The 25204-nt window shown below is 39.8% G+C and overlaps 1 protein-coding gene and 1 long non-coding RNA gene across 4 annotated transcripts; one reads left to right on the plus strand and one right to left on the minus strand.

Moving 5' to 3' along the window:
- The first annotated feature begins 312 nt into the window (after positions 1-312).
- On the plus strand, positions 313-11144 carry LOC119120900 (kinesin-like protein KIF23). 3 transcript variants are annotated; one of them, XM_037248142.1, is made up of 23 exons: positions 313-418; positions 875-941; positions 2143-2271; positions 2534-2639; positions 2723-2859; positions 3022-3134; positions 3218-3388; positions 4140-4252; positions 4548-4669; positions 4858-4960; positions 5025-5104; positions 5182-5301; positions 5565-5724; positions 6383-6544; positions 6718-6884; positions 7073-7246; positions 7329-7535; positions 7756-8073; positions 8785-9018; positions 9164-9252; positions 9469-9529; positions 10225-10265; positions 10674-11144. In XM_037248142.1, exons 1-23 carry the CDS (start codon positions 405-407, stop codon positions 10687-10689), a joined length of 2904 nt encoding a protein of 967 aa, XP_037104037.1. In that variant the 5' UTR covers positions 313-404; the 3' UTR covers positions 10690-11144. The 3 variants fall into 3 exon arrangements, with proteins under 3 accessions (XP_037104037.1, XP_037104038.1, XP_037104040.1); XM_037248143.1 differs by lacking the exon at positions 8785-9018; XM_037248145.1 differs by lacking the exon at positions 7756-8073.
- LOC119120901 lies at positions 6406-25204 on the minus strand. The gene is made up of 3 exons (XR_005097587.1): positions 25072-25204; positions 12002-12150; positions 6406-6489 (listed from the first exon to the last, which is right to left on the minus strand). It is a non-coding gene; the product is annotated as an uncharacterized LOC119120901 (long non-coding RNA).

The following is a 25204-nucleotide window of genomic DNA, read 5'->3' on the forward strand; positions in this document are numbered from 1 at the left end:
TTTATTTTTAAATGAATACACCATAATATGGTTAACTGGTGACATGAACCGTAACTTTCTCTCAGAAAACAGTTTGTGCTTGATTATCTGCTCCACCCCACAGTGGCACTTTTTATATTTATTGTTATTTATCAAGTTGTATATTTGAATTCAGTGTCAGTGTGTGTTTTCGTGCGTGCGTCACATATTTCTCAATTTGGGATGGAACGAAATAACACGCATTGCATTTGAACGCGTCATTACGTTTGAAGGCGGAACCTCTGGACTTGAGCGTTCCATGCGGCACTGTGATTGGTTAAATGTACCGGTAGTTGAAAACCTTTTGACAGGGGGGAAATTTCAAAAATAGAGACAGGGCGCATTGTTCCGCGAAGCTTTTTACCTGGCGTTAAACAGCACCAAAAATGTATAGACCGGGGTATGTATAAAATTCTGTCTTACAAAACTCTCGTGTGAGTTGTAGTTAAATTTCCATTTTCGTTGTTCCTGGGGACTAATGGCCAGATGTATTGCGGAAGATTACCAGTGTCCGTCGAAACCCATCGAACCGGGCCAACCGCATAAGGGCAGGATTGTACAAGACCGTACCTCGGTTGATATTAAATTAAAATTTTGTTTAAATTCACTCACGTATTTATGTGCGAGACTGGATCTTTAATATGTCAACATGTTATTATAGTGCAGACCATGCTATGTCAGCTCCGTCATAAATCTTCATGTGTGTTAAGGTGTTCAACCAACCGTCACTGATCCCGATTAGCAACTCAACAACAGTCTTCGCATTACTACATTTGTGAATGTAAAAACTAAAAGCTGTCACATAAACCTATGTTCAATATTCTTTGTTGTGCATTTTATTTTATTTTATCTGCAGGAAATGCAAGACTCCTCGCAGGCCTGGCATCAGAAAGGCTTCCCATACAGAGAAAGATCCTGTTGGGGTAAGTGAACACAACTCATAACCTTGGTTGATTGTTTTTTTTTTTCTTCCTACTCAATAATATTTCAGTGGAGCTCAAGTGGTTTTCTCTTGATGTAGCTCTTGGGAGGAAGAAAAAAATCCCAATGCACGACACGCAACTGAATGAAAAGCAGCTATATTGATTTTATGTACCGTTTTTTTCCATGTATAATGCGCCCCCATGTATAATACGCACCCTAGAAATGGCATGTCGATGCTGGAAAAAAGCCTGTACCCATGTATAATACGCACCCAAATTTTGACTTTTTTTAATTTATTTATTTATTTATTTTTTTTAAAGTCCCAATGATCGTCACACACGCGTCTGAGTGTGGTGAAATTTGTCCTCTGCATTTGACCCATCCCTGTGTGATTTTGATCCATCCCCTGGGGGAGAGGGGAGCAGTGAGCAGCAACGGCGCCGCGCTCGGGAATCATTTGGTGATCTAACCCCCCAATTCCAACCCTTAATGCTGAGTGCCAAGCAGGGAGGCAATGGGTCCCATTTTTATAGTCTTTGGTATGACCCGGCCGGGTTACTTAAGTCCGTAAACATAAAATTATTTCAGAAAAAAGATCATCTTTGGGAACAACCGGATGTTATTCTGCCGGTCAGTATCACTGCGCATGCAGCAGCAAACTCGATAGCGAAGAAATATGTGAGACTCTCAACGGGATCACCAATATTTGAGTGATGTTCCAGTTATTTATCACAATTATTTATTATTATAATAATAATATGTATAATATATATAATAATTATTTATTTATTATTCACAATTGTCATGGTGATCTTTCTGGTGATTTCTTAACTAGGCTGGATGTATTTTCTTTGTTGGCGTTGATTTCTCCGACTGCCCAGAAAGGCACCACCGCGATCAGTTAGGTTAAAATGAAAAGAGAGGAAAGTGACGTTGTAAAGAACCATCCGTGACAAGATTTTCTTCAAAAATTGTTGTACCATGATTTTCTTCACAAAAAAAAGAAAAACAAAAATATTTAAAAAAATTGTACCCATGTATAATGTGCACCCCAGATTTTAGGACAATAAATTAGTTACATTTTGCGCATTATACATGGAAAAAAACGGTATTTGTATAACCAGGGACACATGAAAAAGCTTTCTTGATTGGTTTTCAATACAGTATGTACTTTGAAGATGTGTACTGTTTCTTTTGTAGGTGTACTGTCGTATACGGCCACTTGGAGCAGACAATGAGGAATGTTGCATTGAAATGATCAGCAACTCCACAATTCAGCTGCATGCTCCGGATGGCCTTAAAGCCAACCGCAATGGAGAATTCAAAGAGGTGCAGTATGTGTCAGTGTCTCAGAGGCCAAGATTATCTGCAGTGTCTCGAATTCGGTTCCATATTTGGACTCTACTTAAACTTCCACCAGACTTGGTGTCAATTTCACTTTGCTATATGTGTCTAATCTGGGAGGCATCACTAACACACAACCAGCCTTTATGTTATTTGAAATTACAAAATGTGTGATCAGTATTTTTGCATACAATTCTGTAGTGATGTTGCATGAGCTGACATCTATTTTTTGTTGACAATATTTTAGACGCAATACTCCTTCAAAAAAGTATTTGGTATTAATACCACTCAAATGGAGCTCTTTGAGGAAGTTGCCAAGCCGCTAGTGGAGGACCTTATTCAATGTAAAAATGGTAAGTGCTTAAGCTTAACTTAACTACATGCGTTCCATCTTCTCCTTTATGGTTATTATTATTATTTTTTTTCTCCCGTCAAGGTCTGCTGTTTACATATGGTGTCACGGGAAGTGGTAAGACCTTCACTATGACAGGCTCGCCTGGAGAGGGTGGACTCCTCCCTCGTTCTCTTGACATGCTGTTCAACAGTATCGGCCCCTTTCAGGCCAAACGATTTGTAAGACCTTGATAAAAATGTATATACACATGCACCGTCTAACAAATGAAAACAATCAGGCTTTTTTCAAATGTAGAAAAAGGTGGTGACAGATCTGACAAAATTTTAAAATGATTTGATTTTCAAATATGGAAAAAAGAAAGATGCTGCTTGTTTCTATAGGTGTTTAAACCAGATGACAAAAATGGGATTGACATCCAGAATGACGTTGATGCTCTCCTTGAGAGACAGAAGCGAGACAATCAGCCTTTAGTGCCCAAGACACCTTCCTCTAGGTACAATTTGTTTTTCTTTCCTTGCCAGTTACATTGTTAACAATTGACTCAACATTCTCCTCCTCATTTTCCATTCTGTTTAGGCAGAAGGCAGACCCAGAATTTGCAGACATGATCAGTCCACAAGAGGCATGTAAAGCTGAGAATGTGGATGAAGACTGTTGTTACAGCATTTTGGTGTCCTACGTTGAGGTCTATAACAACTACATCTATGATCTTCTCGAGGATGCCCCTTTTGATCCCATCAGACCAAAGTAAGAGGCAGTGATTGCTTTATAGAAAAAAAGAAAAAAAATCAATTACTACAGGCTGACCTGATCCCACTCAGAAGAGCGGCGCCGGCGGTCCAATCCGTGTTACTTCATACGATTGTTTCACATATTGGATACGATACAATTGATATACTATATTGGAGACTTTTTTTTCCGGCTGTAAAGTTGAGTCACCCAAAAATCATTCTCTTTTGTTAGGTGGCTCGGTATTGGCACACCTGTCAAGAACACTGACTTTGTGTATGTGGTCCCAAAGATTTTATTTGTATCCTTAGCTTCACTGTATAGAAGCTGTTTGTTATCTGTTCATGCTGTCGAGAAGGCTTGTGATTTTAACATAGCTTTGTGTCATTCTGGCTTACTACTGTAGCTCTGCTTTGAGCTGGTACTACATTTGTACTCACTGAATGGCTTGAGCTTTACTCCATATATGAATGGACTAACAATGCCGCTTACTCGCCGTCGGAAGAAGTGAAGCCACTGGCGGCCGTCTTGTGTTGCCACTCGCCAAGGTCATCGAACTCGAATGCGTTGATTTCTCTGCCATTTTCATGTTATTTTCAAAATAAAATGACTGCCCTCTAGCGTCAGCCACGAGGGCCTTTTATGTTCGTGGCATGCGCCTGCAACACAATGTATCTTGTTGTGTTTTCACCTTTGATTGTCTAATGTCTATATCATTGTACCACTGTGTTTCGGTGCATCAATTTTTGTTTGCTTTTGGATCCCTCAGAGCTCCTCAATCCAGGATTCTACGAGAAGATCAGAATCATAACATGTATGTTGCTGGCTGCACGGAAGTTGAGGTCAAATCGACAGAAGAGGCATTTGAAGTCTTCTGGAAGGGTGAGTGAAAAGTGGTTTAATTACTCCTTGGGAAATTAGCATCAATGAGAGCCACTCTCTGCTTCTAACTACCTGAGATGTGAAAATGGGGCCAAGATGAGACCTCTAAATTTTAGGGACACAATACGCTATGATTTATTTTTGAGATATGAATATACCGTATATGGTACTTAAAATCTTGCAGAAACCACCACGTGTCGTTGTGGTCTTTGTCTTTTTATCCTTTGAACTTGGGTAGTTCAGTGTTTTCCATGAATTGGATCATTCAACATGAGTGAATTACTGCTTCTTGTAGGTCAAAAGAAGAGAAGGATTGCCAACACGCAACTGAACCGCGAATCCAGTCGTTCCCACAGTGTCTTCACTTTAAAGCTGGTTCAGGCACCCCTCGATGCTGATGGCGACAACGTTCTGCAGGTAATATCCCGCTCCAAAAGTTACTCGATGGAATCTGTATTTAAGATTTCAAGCCACCTTTTAGTTCACAGAAAACAATGACGATTAGCGTTAGTTCGCTTCAAACTAACGATGATGTGACACAAAAGCAGGCAGATAAATTAATCCAACATGTTTCTGGTGATATTCAATCTGTGGGTGCATTCTAGGACAAAAACCAGGTGAATGTCAGCCAGCTGTGTTTGGTTGACCTGGCAGGGAGCGAGCGCACCAGTAGAACGAGAGCAGAGGGAAGCCGTCTGCGTGAAGCAGGTCAGTCTCTCATTTTGTCAGCGATTGTCAGTGAAAATTATTCATCTTCCTTCATATATTCCAGGTAATATAAATCAGTCTTTGATGACTCTGCGAACGTGTATGGAAGTCTTGCGAGAGAACCAGATGTGTGGAACCAACAAGGTGGGTAGTCTTGCTTCTCACAAGAGTTAGTGACCCCCCCCCCCCCCCTCCACTATCACATTGTCCTTCTTTTCCAGATGGTGCCATACAGGGACTCGAAAGTGACTCACCTTTTTAAGAATTACTTTGATGGAGAAGGAAAGGTTAAGATGATTGTTTGTGTCAACCCAAAAGCCGATGATTACGAGGAAACAATGGTAATTCGTATTCCATGCAGATCGCACTACTAACAGCCATTGGGGGCAACTCAAAAGATTGACTTTACTTAAACTGGCCATTTGACAGACTTCACTGAGGTGTCTTTTAACAAAACTATAACTGTCTCAACCGTCTGTCCCGAGTCTGCCTCAAAAAATTGTTTCTTTTTCTCTAATAGACTTTCTGTTTCGCAATACAGTTCATAAGAAGAGTTCAACTTTGCTACGTCATAATTTTGTAATCGTTGCCTTTGGTGCCGCAGCTCGTAATGCGGTTTGCAGAGATGACACAAGAGGTGGAAGTTGCGCGGCCGGTGGACAGGCCGATCTGCGGGCTCGCGGCTGGACGCAGGCAAAGAAATCAAGCATTCAGGGATGAGCTGTCACATCGCCTGGATGATCGAGGAGCACCCTATAATGCTGGTAAGTAGAGCTCAAATGATCAATCACATTTTAATTGACATTGCAATATGGTAGGATTTTGGACAAAAAACGGCTTCGCTTCAGTCGGCTGTTACCATTTTTATTTATTTCATATATGTATCTTGTATTGAATAATTTATACAGTGTCCATATGAGTTTAATACTTAAGAAGTGCACTCCACATATTTACATATCATGAAACATGAAATGTTCAAGTGATACAGCTACAGATGTGTTTGCACAAGTACTGTGGTCTGACTTGTTTACATCACTCTTGTTTGGGGGAACTGTGTGAAGTTGTCTAAGCAAACGCTTTAAAGACTGCAAGCTGACAACTCAATGAAGTCGCATAATATTATTCATAATCATTCATTTGACTTTATTTGAGCAAAATGCTAAACTATCATACATTTGGTGTTGTTTATTGTGATATAGGTTCAGATATTTTTTTCAACTAACATACTAGAAAAAAACCTTAAAGAAATAATTGTATCTTAAATCATTATCACAATTCAATTGTTTTTCAAAAATGTCCCGCTCTATTGGTACGACTTTCGTATTTCTAACTATCGCTCTCTTATTGTGCCATGTTTATGAGACTTTGCAAGTATCTCTTGACCAATGCCCTGATTTTATATGTTCACGTTTTCTATGGTAGATGATGCCGCTCTGCTCAATCAACTCATTGAAAGCTTTCCACCTATGCCATCCTGTGAGCTGGTGGACCCAGGAGATGATCAGACACTACCACGCCTGATTGAGGTCCTGGAGAAGAGACATCACATCCGTCAGCTGATGGCAGAGCAGTTCAACAAAGCTGGTACATTTACACAGCATTGAATGATGATCGAGAGAATTTAGTTACAGTTCCGATTTAGTATGGTTTAATAGTCTATCTGTGGCATTGTCAGTGTTTTTCTTTACCACAGTTCAGCATTTGAATTCTTCTCAGGTTTAGTGTCATAGTCGCTCACACTGTGCTTTCTTGCGCAGCCAATATGCTGAATTCCATGCTTCAGCAATTTGATGGTCAATTTGGCAATAAGGAGAACTTAATCCAAGACCAGCAAAGCAAACTGAGCGAGAGGGATAAAGTTATCATCAACCAAAAAACAGAACTCGAACGACTGGAAAAAAAGTCCAAGACCCTGGAATACAAGGTACATTTCTCCCTCAACTGGGTTTGGCCCCGGGGTCAAACTTTTTCCTGTAAATTGTCAATTGTAACCCTGTTTCTCCTAATAAAAATATATTACTTTATTTATTTAAGTCATGTCTTGTGGGCCGGTCAATTTTAGTAAAGCTCTGTCAGTGACATCACATTAGTTCAAATGTCTCCACTGTCTAGATTGATATCCTGCAAAAGACAACCGACATGTATGAGAGCAACAAACGCTCACTCGAGCAAGAGCTGGAGACTCGTGCGCAAAAGCTCCAGCAGGAACTGTCGGAAAGGAGGCGAATGGAGCAGCACATGCAGGGCATGGTTACAGACGCCAAACTCAAGTGGGAGAAGGAGTGTGTGAGTGGAATTATCAAGATGTGACACTATGGTCATATAAACGTAGTGCCACCATCCTTTGAGAGCCATTTTGCTTTTCCAGGAGAGACGGGTGAATGCCAAGCAGCTGGAGATGCAGAACAAGTTATGGGTCAAGGATGAGAAGCTGAAGCAGCTCAAAGCGATCGTTTCAGAGAGCAGCCGTGGCAGCAGCAGCAGCAGTAGCACAGAGAGACCAGAGAAACCAGAAAGGCCCTCAAGGGACCGAGATCGCAAGTATGGACAGAAGAGGTCGGCCTCTCCATCACCAGTAAGTGATAACAATAAATACGTGGTACTGTATTGACGTGTGTTTGGATGTCTATCAAGCAGACCTTCACGTTTTTTTGTTTACCAGAGTGTAATCGATCCATTTCGCAGACTTGCTACTTATGGCTGCTGCTTTTATCCTGTATGTGACCTTGTGTATTTCTAACTACCTTAACTAAGCACACACCATGCTTTGGCCTGGTTCCCTCACCACTTTTCAGGATCTTCGACAAACACCTTCCCAAGAGAGTCAAGCTAAGATTAGGGCAGTTCAGGACAATGCCGCCGCCACCGCCTCCTCCACTTCATCTTATCCCTCAGTAGCATCTTCCATCTCTGAGTGGGAGCAGAGGTGTCCTGTAGACTCAGCAACCTCCCAGTGTAGAGAAGCGGGGACCCCTCAGTGCAGGAGCCGGACTCCCGCCATGTGCAATGACGCCAGCAGAGCGAATCGCAGGAGAGGCCATCGCTTTGCCTCGGAAACAGAGGCCCCTGCAACTCGGCTGGTCCACGGACTAGACCTAGAGGCAGGCATAAGGGTTAGTGTGTGCTAGCCACCTAGATGTGTTTGTGACGTGGGTTCTTTTTGGTTGTGGCAGGCCATAGTGTGCACCAGCATCTGCTAGTTAGAACTGTTAGTGGCTTTGTGTGACATTCAGAGACATGTGCCATATGTGCTTTTTGGCCTGGATGTCAATTATGTTTTTTAGACTTTAACCCCTGAGCTTTTGCCAAGTAGTGCTTTAGTTTATGTATATCTTGCTTGTAGAAATTTTCCACTCCAACTTTTCGCTCTCTCAAAATTGGTTTACGCTATTCATCTTTAAATGTGCAATACTGTACAAATTCCATTTAAATCGTACTCATGCACTTTGTTTTAAATGTGCATGCGGTTTCACATTCTGTCGCCTTTGCATGACAACTCACAAACTCCTGGGATGCTTTCCTTGCAGTGGGTGTTTTCAGCTGTAGCGTTGAATAAGTGTATATATTACTGGAACAGTCACTGAATTTTTTTTGTTATTCTCCTCAATATCATTCTGGGTTCATATCCGTTAATTTGTATAGTGCCGTATGTACGGTGCTCAACAGTGAGTGTCCACAGTGTTCCCCGTGACTTCCAGTTGTACAATTATTCTTGCCGCACCTGAACGACCCACTCGCTTGATGGGGAAAAAAAAAATTCTGAATTTAATTGTCACAAATCTGAATAATTTCTTGGTTTTTCTCTTTTCCACTGGGATCACCAGCCGGCTCAGCAAATTAATCCAGTGCACAGACGCTCACACTCTGCAGGTGGGGAGAAATGGGTAGACCACAAACCATCATCTAATGTCGACCTAGGCACTGTCATGCAGCCTGTAATACCCAATGCAATCCAAGTATCTTCCCCGAGCGAGAAAGCTCTGTCTAAATGCCACAAGTATGTGCTTAGACATCAAGAGCTTGCCTCTGACGGGGAAATTTCAACCAAGTTGATCAAGGTAAAATGATGATAGTTCACTCATCGATCCTATGCATTTGATTTGAGTTGACACTTTGGTTATTTCAGGGATTAAAGGGACACCGTTTTTGTTCCCACTATGCTGTAATTGGACCCTGTTATTCTTCTCTGTTTTACCCCCACAGGGCAACGTTTTTAGGACCAGAAGTGGTGGCCAGTCCGTAGAATTTACAGATGTTGAGACACTGAGGCAGGAGTGCCCAACTGCGCCGAGGTACACTCGTCTTTCATCTTGAGCCTCCAAAGTTAACCTCGCAGCTTTCACCATGAAACTTGCCTTTGTCATGTTTGTAAATGTTTGTCGATCGTAAATATTGAACTGAAGCTTGATTTGAAGAAAATTGTAAATTGAATCAAAAATTGCACAAACTGGCCTAACGATTTCAGCTCTGAAACCTGACTTAGTCTAACCCAAATGTTCTTGTTCCAGTCGCAAGAGAAGATCAGGCTCTGCAGAGGCACCGCATAACAAGGAGGACCAAGAAAACTGGGTACTGTCAATTTTCATTTTTCAACAAAACACAATTATTTAGAGAAGTATTTTTTCCTCCTTTTCCAATTGGATGTTAAAACTAGTTAGTAGACTTCTCTGTGCCACTCAATACAATCCTCAAATTCATCAGCAGGGGGCAATATAAACCAAATGTTAGATTCATTACGCGGAAGAAGCAAAAGCATGCACATAATCTACTGTGCATAAAGTATGCACTTTATCATAAAACTATTAACAATTTTTACGGCTGCTGCTGTTTTGCACCTGTTGACATGTTACATGGATCAGATTTTGCTAATGTTCACCCATGTTTACTCAAATCAGTGTTGAACATCAGATACGTTTTTATCTTTTTCAACACGATACAACGTTTGTGTTTTATTCATGTTTTGCACAGTGCCTCATTTTCTTTCAGCCTGTATCTCGCTGAGCTGGGTTGGCAAGAGTTTGCGAACAGCCTAATTTTTTTTCCCTCCATGGTTCATTCAAGTTCATGAATGGTCTCAAACACTCACCATACACCATCGAAGGTTGCAAACACAATTTCCTTGAAGAAAGACTGTTTGCAACTATTGAGGAACCCTCACAACAAAATACTAACGTTTGCTACATGCAACAACACTTGCGGCTCAGTGGGATTCAGGTTGATATACACACAATGAACGTATGTCCTTGCTATTTTGTCTGCCACAGGCTCCTGTTGCAAGCACAAGTGCTGTACTTGGGCATCAAAAGTAAGTGTGCACATACAGCATTTGTTACCACGGTTGCTATTTTTGTTGATCTGCATCTTATGTTACACTACCATTCAAAGGTTTGGGGTCCCTTAGAAATATTTGTTCTTTTTTTTTCTAAATTTTTTTTTTTTTTCAATGAGGATGAAATTAAACTAATCAGGTATACACTATATATTTCGCTTATGTGGTAAATGACTATCCTAGCTGCGAATGTCTGTTGTTAATGCAAAATCTACATAGGTGTATAAAGGTGTTCTAATTGTGTTAGAAGTTTAATGGATTATTAGAAAACCTTTGAGCAATTGTTAGTTTTCATGGAAAATACTAAATTGCCTGGGTGACCCCAAACATTTGAACGCTAGTGTATATTTGCTAAATTTCTCAAAATTTCTCTTTGCCCTGTAGACGCAGGAAGCCGTGAAGATTTTTTTTTTCTTCTGAGTAGCAACAAAGCAAGCTGCCTGTTTGCTCAATGGGACATTGACATGAAGGAACAATGCACGTTTTTTAAACACTTTATTATATTTTGACAATTTAGAATAGAATTATAATGGAGTAGTAAGAACAATTACATGAATATATATATATATATATAATCACAACATGCTGGATTACTGCTCCTTTTCTTTTTCTTTTTTCCCCCCACCTTTTTTTGAACACCAAATAGTTGAGTTCAAGCCTTGTAACCAGGAGTGTTTACTGCCGCACAAATTGATATACGTAGATTTTTTATTTTATTTTTTTACTTCAAGGCTGGTGTTGATGTGCTGGAAATAAGTATAATGATTTGTCCCCCCCCCCCCATCTGTTTAGAAATATACACAATAAGACACACTACAGTACTAATTTTGGTGGCATTAAATTCATTCAACTCAAGTGACGTGTAGTTTATTTATTAAGAGTAAAGGACCATCCTTTTAACTCTATATACAGGTATCGAAATGATAAAAGGAAGCTGCACATAAAGTACAATTAAAAATCTAGATTACAGAATGAATAATTTACTGTAAATTACTTGAAATTCTGAATGAAGAGGGAAAAGTCTTTATTGAATAATTTGGATGTGAAATAAAATATTAAATGGCAAAAAAACAATAAAAAATATTGTATAATTTTTAAATTACAATTTTTGAAAGTAAATAAACTCATAATATGCCAACTCAATAATTGCACATTAAATCCAAATACAGTGGACCCACGCATCCTTGTGATTTGGCACCATTGATTCAGTCACCTATTTGCCAGGGAGCTAATGGAGGCGGACATATTGAACGTGTTTGGGGCGCGGGGCTCATTCCCGACCAACTTAACTCTAGACCACAGACATGAAGCTGTAAAAAAACTATTTTCCCCAAAGATTTCAGTTTTTTTTTTTGCATATTTATCACCCAAAAAGTTTTCATTTCATCAAATTAATATTAATTACACTGAGACTAACCAAGGATATATAAAATGCAATTGCTCCCTACATCTGATAGCGACCTGTGCCATCTTTGGCAGCAATAACTGAAATCAAACGTTCTCGATAATTGATGAGTCTTTCACACCACTGTGAAGGAATTTTGGACCACTCTTCTTTGCAGAATTGCTTCAACTCTACCTTATTGGATGGTTTTCTTGCATGAATTGCTATTTAAGGTCACACCACAGCAACTCAATTGGATTTAAATCCAGACATTGACTTGACTATTCCAAAACTTTATTTGTATTTAGACATTCTGAGGTGGACTTACTGGTTTGCGATGGATCTTTGTCCCTCTGCATGATCCAAGAGCGCTTAAGTTTGAGGGCACACATTGATGGCCGGACGTTCTCCTTCAGGATCTTCTTCTAAACAGCAGAATTCATTTTGCTCCATCAAGCACAGCAAATTGTCCAGGTCCTGAGAAAGCAAAGCAGCCCCAGATTATCACACTGCTATGCTTTACAGTGGGCATCATTTTCTTGACATCATTAATATTTTACAGATAAAAAAATTACTCATTTTTGCTTTCCAGGAAATTAAGATATCTTACGTATAATTAAAGGAACCTATCAAATGTGAACTGTTGAACAGTAGAAGAGGTAACTGTCACCCTTTTTTGACAGTAATTTGACAAAAAAAAGTGAATCTGTTATTTTTTCTTGCTGGTTTGTGATGTCCACAGCTCTTCCATCCTGTGTTGTAGACTTTTGCAAGTGATAAGAATGTGGGAAATGGTTTCATCAGGCATGTCAGCCCTTGGCTGCTTGTGAAAATATTGACCCTTCCTTCCTGCCTTGTTTAACTAACAAACCTTCACGTAGTGCATGAGCAAATAGCACATGACGGCACCACTTTATTAACGACTCCTTTAACTCAAACACACACTAATGACTTTTTAAACAAGTCTGAACCAAACCTGTCGCTGAGTCTTTGCTTTAGAAATTGGGAATAGTTTGTTCACGTTATTTCTGAATCTTTATAGAACACCATTTGTTGTGTTCACAATTGACATGTGTGTATGGTGAAGGTAAAAAAAAAAAAAAAAACTTTTTGTTCAACTCCTCATTTTATTTCACTTATATGACAGCATAAAAACTGCTTTTGATTTTAGAGTTTTGTCTTTATGCATTAATGATAACTATATCCAGGAATTTATCATCACCATAGCTACCTTGTTTTATTTATTCTCTTCTATTGATTGAAGCCATTTCCTCTAAATGACTTCTCCATTGTCTTGCGAGATGTGTGTGGCAGTCCTGTTTCTCGTGAGCCCTCACTTATTTCAAACTCCCACTCTCGTCTGCTCCGGTCAACAAACGCTGTTTGGACAGCGGTGTGTGGGTTTGTTTGTATGTATATTTTTGTGTTCAAAGTCAATAGAAATACTTGCGCTCTAAGGGGTCCTTTGTCAATTTTCCGGTCTCACCTTTCATGGTGCCAAGGATAGTTTGTGTGTTTAATAGGTGTCACCACATTTTTATCACATGTAAAACCACAACAAACTGAAAAGGTTTTGCCTTGGCTTTCTCAGCTGTGCTTAAAGTCAAAAGTCAAAGTCAAATTTATTTATATAGCACATTTCATACACAGAGGCAATTCAAAGTGCTTTACAAAACAAATTATTGAAAACAGGTGAAGCTGAGCATAGCATTTACATAAATTCATTTAAAAAAATAGATTACAACGTCATTGATAGATTATAGAACAGAATCACATCAGGACAGAGCCTGGCATAAATTCATTTAAGAACATTTAAGAACATTTTAGATTATAATAAACAAACAGAGGGCGGCTCGGTGGCGCACTGGGTAGCACGTCCGCCTCACAGTTAGGAGGGTGCGGGTTCGATTCCACCACCGGCCCTCCCTGTGTGGAGTTTGCATGTTCTCCCCGGGCCCGCGTGGGTTTTCTCCGGGCACTCCGGTTTCCTCCCACATCCCAAAAACATGCTTGGTAGGCCGATTGAAGACTCCAAATTGTCCCTAGGTGTGAGTGCGAGTGCAAATGGTTGTTTGTCTCTGTGTGCCCTGCGATCGGCTGGCAACCGGTTCAGGGTATCCCCCGCCTACTGCCCGTTGACGGCTGGGATAGGCTCCAGCACGCCCGCGACCCCCGTGGGGACTAAGCGGTTCAGAAGATGGATGGATGGATAAACAAAAACAACATCATTGCTTTAGTAGCAGCTAGAAAGCAAAAGAGAATAAAAAAGTTTTAAGTCAAACAAAGTTGTGATTTTTGCTGTTTGTATTTTATGGCACTACTTATTTTAGAAGACAATCAACAGTCATTATTGGGGTTCAATTTTGTTTTGTTGTCTGACAAAATTAATCTTAAAGTTGCATACAATAAAAGTAAGGGTTATTCTGCACAAGTGGTAAGTACAAAATTAATCTATAATCTCCATTTACGTATAAACCCAACACCTGAGAGATTAACTGGCTAAAGCAAGTCCACAACGGAACGCATGTGAGCTGTTAAATCTTTCTGTTGAGAGGCAAAATACAAAGTTTAAGCTTTCGTCCATCACACATCAAAGTCATGACGCGCTGCTTATTTTAAATTATTATTATATGCAACTTCACTTATTTTTCAGCTGTGGTAACATTACATGGAGTCAGCAGTCCTCCCTTCCCGCTTCCCATTATTCATGGACTACTGTACATCGAACGGTGAGTACAGTCTTTAAAAAACAAACTTCTTTTTACACTTGTGTGATGATTAAGAATGTAAAATTGGTGGTCGATTAATATGCTGGAATGAATTGTGTTCCACTTTTGGGGCTACATTGTAACGCACTTCTTGTGATCGTCAGTAGTCATAGTGTCCCAATGTACTATAAACACGATGTATTCATTATATGCAGTGCGATTACCAGCTGATACTACAAACCACTTGAACAAGTCTGACATTCCCCAAATAAGCGTTATCACTATAAAGGCAGAATATTTGTTGCAGCTCCTGTTTTGTATATCACACGATTGTGCTAATATTGCCCAGTGAGTATAACCACCTTAGTATGTACTTATGAAAGCAGTTGAGACAAAGCTTGTGCTGTTTCTATTTGCAGCTGAAGGCAAGCAAAGCTGTAATATCTTGAGAGCCACTGTTGAGCTTGTTTGCATACTTTGCATGTTGATCTTACTAAAAGCCTCTCACACTGCCGTCATCCACACATAAAGCATCAGTGTACATAGCTTAAATACACACATTAATAACAACTGTAATGTCATTCTTTGTTGAGTGCTTTTAACAGGTTCACACTGACCTTTTAACGTTTAAACTTCCTTCACAAACAACCGTCACCTGATACGCAAACAAATCTTTATTGACGGACCTCCCATGATCCTTTGAGAGAAGCTGAAAACAAGGACAAGCCATGCACTCATCTCAAAAGTATTGGAACACTAAATAACACTGTCAACCAGCTTATTTTTTGTGCTGACATAAAAAAAAAAAAATGAATGTACTGTCAGACAAAAGATCAACATCATTTATATCTGGAGTCCGTACACAACTAGTAACATTATTTTTACCTGAACATGAAATTTTTAGGTGAGGAAAAAATACAAAAAGTAAATATGACTTAATATGGATTTCCAAATATTTTTCCCTGCAATTTTTAAATACTATTGATGTAATGATTTCACCAAATGATTGAATTCTTCTAATGTGCTGGTCTAACGTGCTTTCATTCCAGCCTCGTTCAATTGTTTGTTTTGAGTGAGTAACTCCTTTCATTCGCCTTTGTATTGGGTAGAATGCATGTTCTGTAGGCTTTAAGTCTGAAAACTGACTTGACTGGTTGGAAACACAAGTCAAAAATGAACATTTTGAGTCAGGCATCTGGGTAATTTTAGTTACAGTGATTCTTGAACAAAACACAAAACGTGACTGCAGACAAGCACACGCCAGCAAATACACCCCACCCTCACCCCATCTTTCTCTTTTGCTATTTTATTCATTAACTGAAACTTTAAATGGCATCATCGCCCACTCACCCAGCACAACTGCCTGCAATACCACCTGCTGCCACAAGGCTTCACTGTGGCCTGCTTCTTTCTGAAGCCTCCAAACAAGACTTCTAGGCTAGGACAGGCTGACACATGGAGCACATCATTTCTCATTATCGTGTCTGCAGAATCAGTTTTGTCTGTGTCGTCACCTTAAGTATTTGTTTTTGCTCATTTGACCACTGCGTGCAATGATGTAAAATAGTCTCTGTTCTTCACTTATCTTACCAATCGAATTTTAATACTTCTATCTGACACTATTAAAAAAAAAAGTAACATCATGTATTATTTGTAATTAAACAACTAAATGTACGATAACTATACTCTTCTTTAGTTATAGCTATCCATTGACAACCGTAATACAAGGAATGTCTTAAACACGTCTTTACAAAGACAATTAATAAAAACAATAATGATTTTTTTAAAATACATAACCACAAAGACACATATGTTATAGAACTTCACCACGGTAAGTGATCATGTAATGAAATGATCAAATTTAACATATTCATCATCCCAATATATTAAAACTGCTGTCATTTGGTGTGTTTTGGTTGAGCTAAGTGTGGTCTGAGCGCTGTCCTTTTTAAGACCTACTGCACTAACTTCTCCCCAGTCATCTCTCAGACAAATCCCCAGTCCTATTTGAGGCAAGGTCTGGGAGGCCAGCACTTTGAATGGAATATAAATGACATCATTATGTAATATTCAATCTGTTGCTGCTGCAATATCCTATCCCACAGATAGCGGCCCTCCCCTCCCTCCCTCGCTCCCTCCCGCACTTCCCACCCACCCCATATGCTCTGGCCTTTCTGCTCACTGGTTCTTTTTCATGAAGAATATTAAAGACTTATTAAATTAATCTGCGCCCGTTGGCGCATGTTATTGCATTGCAGAGATTTGTGAAGCGAATGGAGCCATTAGGCTGCACCCTAAGCTGATTTATTAAGGGGAGCAGGGATTCACCAAATAGATAACCTGTTTTATTTTACATAAGTGAACACTTTCACTCAAACCCGCTTAGGTCGCTCCTATTTCCCTCCTTTTGTGCAAGTTGGATGGACGATGGATAATGTGTTTCTTGTTTGTTAGTTTTTTTACCCCCCTTATGTCATGAGCCTGTGATGTACCGAATCATATTATGGACATCTTCTTGCTCATACACGAATCAAAAGAACCTCTACCGTATTTTCCGCGCTATAAGGCGCACCGGATTATAAGGCGCACCTTCAATGAATGGCCCATTTTAAAACTTTGTCCATATATAAGGCGCACCGGATTATAAAGCGCATAAAATAAATAACTCAACGTTGCTCAAACGTTAATGCAATCACAATATAGTAACACTCGAAATAGTGAAAACAATATATCAATAACTCAACGTTGCTCAAACGTTAATATCACACAACACACAAAATAAACACGTAAAGCTTACTTTAATAAGTTAGTCCTCATCCACGAATCCATATTGGTCCATATATAAGGCACCGGATTATAAGGCGCACTGTCGGCTTTTGAGAAAATTGGAGGTTTTTAGGTGCGCCTTATAGTGCGGAAAATACGGTACTTTTAAAGAAGTGAATTGGCCAAAACAGCCTTGATATCATTACTTTTGGGTTTACACCCTCTCTGAAAAAAGTTACTGAATGTTTGTTGAAATAACCTTTTAGAGTTCTTCAGCATGTGCTTGTGGCTTAGTATGCCAACAATGAGGGTATCAAAAAGAGGATGAGAGGTGAGATGATGCTACTTAATGAGCGTCCTCTCAATTCATGTGTTTGTTCTCTAACTGTAACCGAATCAACAGATTTAGAAGCAACTGAATCCGACCCAGGTGCATAACATTACTTAACAGAGTGTATGCCAGCAGTTTACAATTTTTGGGGGGACGAGGGGGGGCTCCTTTGGGTCAACGGTTTAGTGGATAACGTTTTTCTTTTTTTAGTTTAAACCAGTCTGCTCTCAATTATTTCCGCAGAATTGCTTTACAGGTTATACGCTAGATTAAACATTCATTATGCTAAATAGGGGCTTTTTTTTTCATCTCTCTCCATAAATCCCTGTTAAATTTGGCTGGCAGGTTCCCCAAAGCCACACGAGGTGGTGCTCCGACCTGCTGGTTTGTTTTTGTTTCTGTTTCGGTGACGTGTTCATTTTTTCCTACCTTTGTGTCCTCTTGGCCCGGAACAAACAGGGCTTTTCAGAAAGGCTGAAAACCTGGAATTTAAAGAGTGTACAGGAAAAATAAACAAGTGTTTCTGTTGGCCTCATGGCAAGGGACCAATACCCATCAGTCCAAAATGAAATGGAGTGAAAAGATATTTGTTTCTGCGTGTCCGTACAGTATGTTTGGAAAAAAGGAGGGCAGACTGTGAAGAGGAAAGAGGCTCCATTTCAAATATGACCCGCTTCCCTGAAAATATCTATTACCTAATATTTGTTTTTTTCTTTCTAAGCAAAACTGACCTCTATGATTGCAAAGGTTGCTCCAAAGACCTCCTGGAAAATAAATTTGAAATTCCTGAGTGGATTGGCCCGGGCTGCCCAGAATAAGCCCGTGTTTATTTGTTTTCAGATTGCACGGGAGGGAGGGTAGAGAGGTTGTGTTGACACAGAAGGCATTTGCTTTGTCTTCTGTTCACATTATGAAGGGCTTCTTAGTGCAGATGGCCCGGAATAGAACAAACCTCAAGCAGCTGTGTACCCGTCTCTTCTCCCAGACAAAAAGTCTTGTTTCTTTGCCAACTAATATGTTCTAGCATTTGCTACTGTGGCATTACGTCTTAGAGGTTTTTAGATCTCTAAACCTGTGTTTCTTAAGTGCAGCCAACATTCCAGCCTGTGGCCTCAAGCTGTTGTAGCGGGGGCTAAAAGTGTGCAGAATCGCACCAATCAAATGTGAAGCAGCTGTTTTCGAGAGGAACATCTGAAGACAAGTCAAACTTGAAAGCAATACTATCACTTCAAGCCTTCGCGATCACATAATAAACTCCTGCAAGGCCCCAAAAAGCTATTTCGAGGTGGCAGTGGAGAAAGAAAAACAGACATTGTGGACATAAGCTTGTTCTAGCTATGGCCAATGTTTGTGTGATGGATCTCTCGAAAGCTCTCTGGGTTTCCTTTTGATAAGTGTAAAGTATCGATTGTCTTGTAGGCAAAACTCCAATTAAAAACTGATCATTGGTATCCAGCAGTTATTTATTCAACATTATGAAAAGGTACTGCAGCATAATTGAAATAAACTTGTAATCCCTTTCTGGGGTTGCAATTTCAAATTTTATGGATGCCTAAGAGCAATGGCAATCAAAAGTGGGAAAGTGTCTTTATTAAGGAATTTGTGATTATGGATTTCATTAGATTGGTCGTCTGTCTGGTCAATATTCTTCGGTCTGTAATCTGTGGATGTACATGATGCTCTATTTGTCTTCTATTTGTAAAGCGGAGCGCTTCAATTTAACAGTGATTAACCTTTCACCGCAGTACTTTCAACTAAAAGATAATAGCCAATTATAGTCGCAGTTTTGTGTCATAACATCACTGTGGTTATTCTTCCAATAAAACTAAATCCTATATGAGGAATTACTCATTACTAATCTTGAAAAGCTCCAAGACACCATGAAATTATAACAGAAAAAAAACAACAATAATCCCCTGAGGCCAAATTCAATTTTACACTCCATTATTGAACATGGTGTGGATACATCATATCAGAAATGCACAATGAACTGCCGGATCTGCTCCACAATTATTATTTTTTTTACAAGCTGACAGGAGAATTGAGCCCCATTGTTATTAAATCATAAGGCAGTTTAGGTGGCATAAAACCAGAGAATTGCAGTTTTAACTTGGTCAGACTTTTTAATGAAGTAGCTTATAGTCATCTTTTTTTTTTACACCACTTGTTCTCTCGGGGGTCGCATGTGAAGATTGATACACCCTGGAATGAATGCCAGACACTCACAGGGCACATAAAAAGACACCTATGAACAATTTAGTCTTCAATTAACCAATTATGTGCGAGGAAGTTGTCTTATTGGATGTAAAACCCAAGCAAGCTTGGTGAACATGTCACGCAGGAAGAACTTACCCTAGCTACACCTTACTTTTATGAAACTAAAGCTAACAATAAAATATAGAGTAAATGTCCTTCATTTTGTATTTTTGTCAATAATCTCACATGAGCTATCAGGATTCATTTGAAATTTCCATATTGCTGCATTGGAGAATTGTACTTTCCTTCTTTATATCTTGCACTGTATTTCATGTATTTAAAGATAATAATGGTTAAAAAAAAAAACTAAACCAAATTCAAAAGATACAACTAAAAACCAACCATGAGGAAAAAATCCACAGCTATTATAGCCTTGGTGACAAGTCATCATCATACTATTGTTGAGTCCTGACAGTGTCAAATTGACTGACATCGTGTTGTCTTTTTGTTCAATGTGAAAGCTCGTCAGAAGTCGCAACAGGCTCCTGGCAGGAGGAGGTGATGGAAATAGAAAATGGAGGAAAAAAGTGCTCGTCCATTATGAAAATAAAGCGAAATGCTGCTCTACCTGCGAGCGAGCTTTGCTAATGGGGCTTGTGCAGTCGATTATCTTAATTGTTCCATTTGCTGTTGGATATCTGGGAGCAGGGCCTGTAAAATCCGGAAGGAAGGTGAAGCACTCTCCATGATTGTAATTGTCACCAGATTCACTTGTTAACATCCGGGTGGCCCTAACGGTGGCGAGGGTAATCGCAGGTCATTGTGATAATGAGACGGGAATGGTGCTTTAGTGTTAATGGATCAGCACCTCTGATGAGATCACGCCTTTGATCATCTGAAAGGGTTACATTTAGCGATAGCTCCCTATCCTAGCTGCATATCATGTTGATACAAGGGTTCACCTCCAAAATACACTACGTATACAAAAGGACCTTGACTATTAAGAATTAAATCAAATAATTGCTCAATCTGAAGTTCGATTGGAGTTTGCTGTGTCACAGTACCTCTTTCTAGAGGTTGTGCAGTCCCACTAGTGTAGACATGGCATTCAGATACTTTGGACACGCCTGCTATAGTGGCTCAATATTGGTCCATATATAAGGCGCATCTGATTATAAGGCGCACTGTCGGCTTTTGAGAAAATTCGAGGTTTTTAGGTGCGCCTTATAGTGCGGAAAATACGGTACTATTGCTTTTGTAGAATATGAGCTACACGACAAAATCCATCCATTTTTATCCCTCTCGGGGGTGGCCATTTTGCCACTTACTGTGCCCTGAAAATGACATCACGGGGCTCAGCTTGCTAAAGTCACATGACCAAACCCAGAAAACAGGTAACCCATGATTAGTGGTTACCTAAGCGCTGTGATGTCATTTTTAGTCCAAAGCAAGTGTGGTAGCTATGCTAGGAGGTGAGCCAGACTTTGATTTTCCGGTATGCCGCACTTGGAAGAAAAAGTTTGCATATACCTTGTATGGGTTAGTCACGCTCAGATGTATGGAAGAATTTGGTTTATGTTGCCACTGTTGCCGCAAAACAGAGAGCACCTGTCACTTCCTGAATGCGTAGTGATCACATGGGCCGATTTGCTGTGTACTCCCCCACACAGATCGCAGCAAGAATGCAGTTGTTGTGAAAGATGAGGAATTACAGCCACACAGTGGAAGATTATTTTTACCTGCTGTGCTATGATCTGCTGTCACTGTGAAGATGAAATCCCCGTCTCCGGCAGAAGCTCAGCTCCCGATTGCCAAAAGCCCCCGTGTTAGGACTTACTACGCTTGATGGAGTCGTTAGAAATGGACAGTAGAGCTCTGCTAACCCTCCTTCTCCTCACAGCATTGCATCAAAGGACACCATTTTAGGCAACCTCATTCCTTGTCACCTGACTATTCAATATTTTTTGAGAGATTTAAAAAAAGCAATTTACAACATCCGCCAATTATATTTTACATTTCTGCCTTTGCCCCTCACTGCCTGCGCATGTAGCGATGTTATAATTTGAAACGAGTGGGGAGTGACTAACACGGAGGTCTGTAGAGAAGGTCAAGCACTGGCAGCAATTAAAGTCACTTGTCTGCCATATCAAGTGCTTGATGAGCTACATCGCAATAAAAAGCACACTGAAATGCTTTTAACACTGCAGCCTTACTAAAGGGGAAATAGACATTGCCTATCTTTAGCAAATGAGGATCAACTATTAACGGTGTTATGGAAGAGTGGTTAGTACAGCCCCCTCTCACAGAAATGTTCTGGGTTCAACTATGTTTGCGTGTGGAGCTTGTATGTTCTCCTGGTTTGTGTGGGTTATCTCAATCCGAGTTTATTTCCCACAGTCAATTACAATGGAAGTTGGAAGCCACCAAATTCATACAATAGGAGTTTATCAAATCATTTCTTGATTTTGACATTTTGAATTGTGACATAAATGAGTGCCTCACTGTTCTGTACAATAAGAGCAGAACAATTAAATTCCATTTACATGCCCACATTCATTTTGCTAAGAAAGCATGTACTCCAAACACAATGGCTAATGACTAGCTTGAAAACAACTTACCCGGTTTTATGATCTTTTTTTCTCTTGTATAAGTTATGAACATTACTTTAAAATTCCCTGTTCACTTCAAGATTATATCTTTTTTGATACAACCTTCTGCACAACATAGTTGTTGATACAATTGAAATATATATTCCGATACCAGTTTAGTACTAGGTTAGTTTACAACAACTTAACCTGAACATGTATTAAATCTAAGAGCTCTATATTTGTGGACAACGCACAAGGATTGCTGAGCGTGCATTTGCCGGTTTGTAGGGAAAATTTCGTGGCAGACAGTCAATCTAAGCCTCAAGGCTGCTCAGATCACATCTAACAGCAGCCCAAGTGAGACAGCTAGCTGATAGCTGCTCTAAGGCAACATATTTTATTTTGCAATATGTAAACGACGGGAATCAAACTCTCAGAAGCCGAGTATTGTTATACAGTCTGAACCAATTGTGTCATCCTTAACGGGGCTGTGAATATTTTCACAATAAGTAATCAGCAAACTGGCCAATTTAATTCAGTTTCTTCTAATCAACCTAGTGGGAGAAAAAACTAATTTAAGTATATTAAATCATCAAATAAGCTCAGGTAAAGCGAAAGTCGATTATGCTACAAAATAATGTCAGTCTTTGGGGGGTGGCAATATTGTCATTTATGGGAGCCACGGCAGCTCTGCGTACGAGCTGTTAAATTGTGGCCCACACATCAGCGCAATTAAACCCGTCAGAGGAATAGAGGCTTTCTGCTTGAATTCACAATGTTAATTAGCCGGCCGGGCTTTTTTTGAAATAAGTTATTGCAATGCTTTATCTTGCGCTCTGGCTGAGTGATTCTTGTAAAGACTGTAGCCTCGCACTCTCTGCCTTTCTATCAGAGTCCACGTGTGGCTTTAACTAGCAAAAATAATTGCAAGGAAGTGTGTAACTAACTGATGATTTGCACACCGTATAAAACGTGTGGCTCTTTTAAAATGCAAATATCACCTTGTTTATTCAAAAAGCATAAATACCATCTTGCAAAGCTTGTATTATTTTCAACCTAAGTAGTTTATTTTTGTTTATGATATCCTCATCCCTTTATAGTCGTGGTCAAAAGTTTGGGTTTTGAAAAAAATTCTGTTGTAATAAGAGTAACTCATTCAGATAGTCCAATACTATTGAGGCAATAGTAGCTCCAGTTCTTTATGACTAACCATGTTGCTAGCTAGCACTCAGTCATCACTGTGACTTTCCTCTTTGCACCATTATATATACACTCATGGCGGAGCAGCAGCTGCCATTAACACTCAATTAGCCCTGCCGTTTTTCTAAATATTACACCATTAGCCGCACTCTGCCTGCATGGCGCCCAGAGCTCTGTTTGAGTCAAGTGCTTTCTATTCTTGAATTCATTGCATATCCGAGGGAAGAACACTTGCGGGAGCAGATTTGGACTTTTTATAAGACTGAAATCTGGCGTGCATATTTCCCCACAATTAATCTACACACTAGGTAGGTAGGTAGGTAGGTAGGTAGGTAAGTAGGTAGGTAGGTAGTAGGTAGGTAGGTAGGTAGGTAGGTAGGTAGGTAGGTAGGTAGGTAGGTAGGTAGGTAGGTAGGTAGGTAGGTAGGAAGGTACTTTTTTTGATCCCTGGGGGAAATACAGTTGCCAGCAGTATGAATTAATAATTAAATACATAACTGTGCTGTGCGCCCACAACAAAACCCGCCTTCCGCACCAGTTTGTCCAGGCGGGAGGCATCCCTCTTCTTGATGCTGCTCCCCCCAGCACATCAAGAAGAGGCCACTTGCCACAACAGAACGATAAAACCTCCACAGCATCACTTTGCAGACATTGAAGGATGTCAACTGCCAGGAGGAAGATTGTCGTTTCTTGCTCAGTGGGATAGGGTCTGTAGTAGGTTACAGGATGGTTGATATGTTGACAGCCAGTGCTATTCTCATTTCAAATTTACAATACAGTATATTGCATAAATTTTTTGCATTGACTTCAAATTCAATCACATTCACCTAGTGTACAATGCGAGAATTGTCCCTGTCGTGAAAATACAGTGTAAGTTCGTCGTGGGTGTCAATATGTTACCTGTCATTGAGTGATGACACTAGTTCAAGGCATATCCTGCCCCTGACGACAAGCGGATGGATGAATGGAATAGTGGCAGTTATAACTGCTTAAGTTCCCTTGAGCCAAGCGCCCAAATACTCTAGTGTGTCAGTAATTATGTGGTAGCCTACAACATTCAAACACAGACAGGGGACTAGAGGTTTAGCACAAAAGTAGTGAGCAGTAAATCAAAATCAAATCAAAATCTGTAACCAAGGCAGTAACTGAGCGTGTTCTCGGGCTGTGTGACCAAATGTTCTTATGCCACGCTTCAAATTTTTATGCCATAAACCGAGGTCTCTCATAAAAGTAAATTCATGATTGTTGTGTCGTATTAGAACGTTGCAAGCAAATTGTGCAGTTGTTCCCTACTACAAGTACGATAACAGTAACAAAGTTATTATTAAATTCATCTTTGAAATTGTCAATCCCAACTCTTTATAAAGGCTATTTTTGAATACCTTGCCAGGTAGAAAACCGAATGTTTCTGTTTTATTCTTGCTATGAAGAGGTAACCACATAATTGGTAATGTATTAATTATTACATTTCTCAGTTAAGTGAAAAAATATAGACAACTGAAGTCTGTAAAATTATTGTTAGTGCAGTCCAAAGCATTGAATATTGCCGCCAGCAGATGGCAGTACTAACAACGAATATTGGACACTTTCAAAGCTGCCTTACCTTCACCTGTAATAGTGGAATAGATTTTGCATGTAGTGTTTGGAAGCGTTTTGATAAGAAAAAAAAAAACATTGCTCTATGTCCAAATACCCTTTTTCCCTCGTCAATGTCAATCCATCCAATTCAAGGCTAATGGAAA

The sequence above is a fragment of the Syngnathus acus genome, chromosome 3, assembly GCF_901709675.1.
Source record: "Syngnathus acus chromosome 3, fSynAcu1.2, whole genome shotgun sequence".
NCBI classification, from domain to species: Eukaryota; Metazoa; Chordata; class Actinopteri; order Syngnathiformes; family Syngnathidae; genus Syngnathus; species Syngnathus acus.

Coding starts and splice junctions, on each gene's coding strand:
- LOC119120900 (XM_037248142.1), top strand. Junction 4,253..4,547: donor ATTTGAAGTCTTCTGGAAGG/GTGAGTGAAAAG, acceptor TGCTTCTTGTAG/GTCAAAAGAAGAGAAGGATT. Junction 5,105..5,181: donor AGATGTGTGGAACCAACAAG/GTGGGTAGTCTT, acceptor CTTCTTTTCCAG/ATGGTGCCATACAGGGACTC.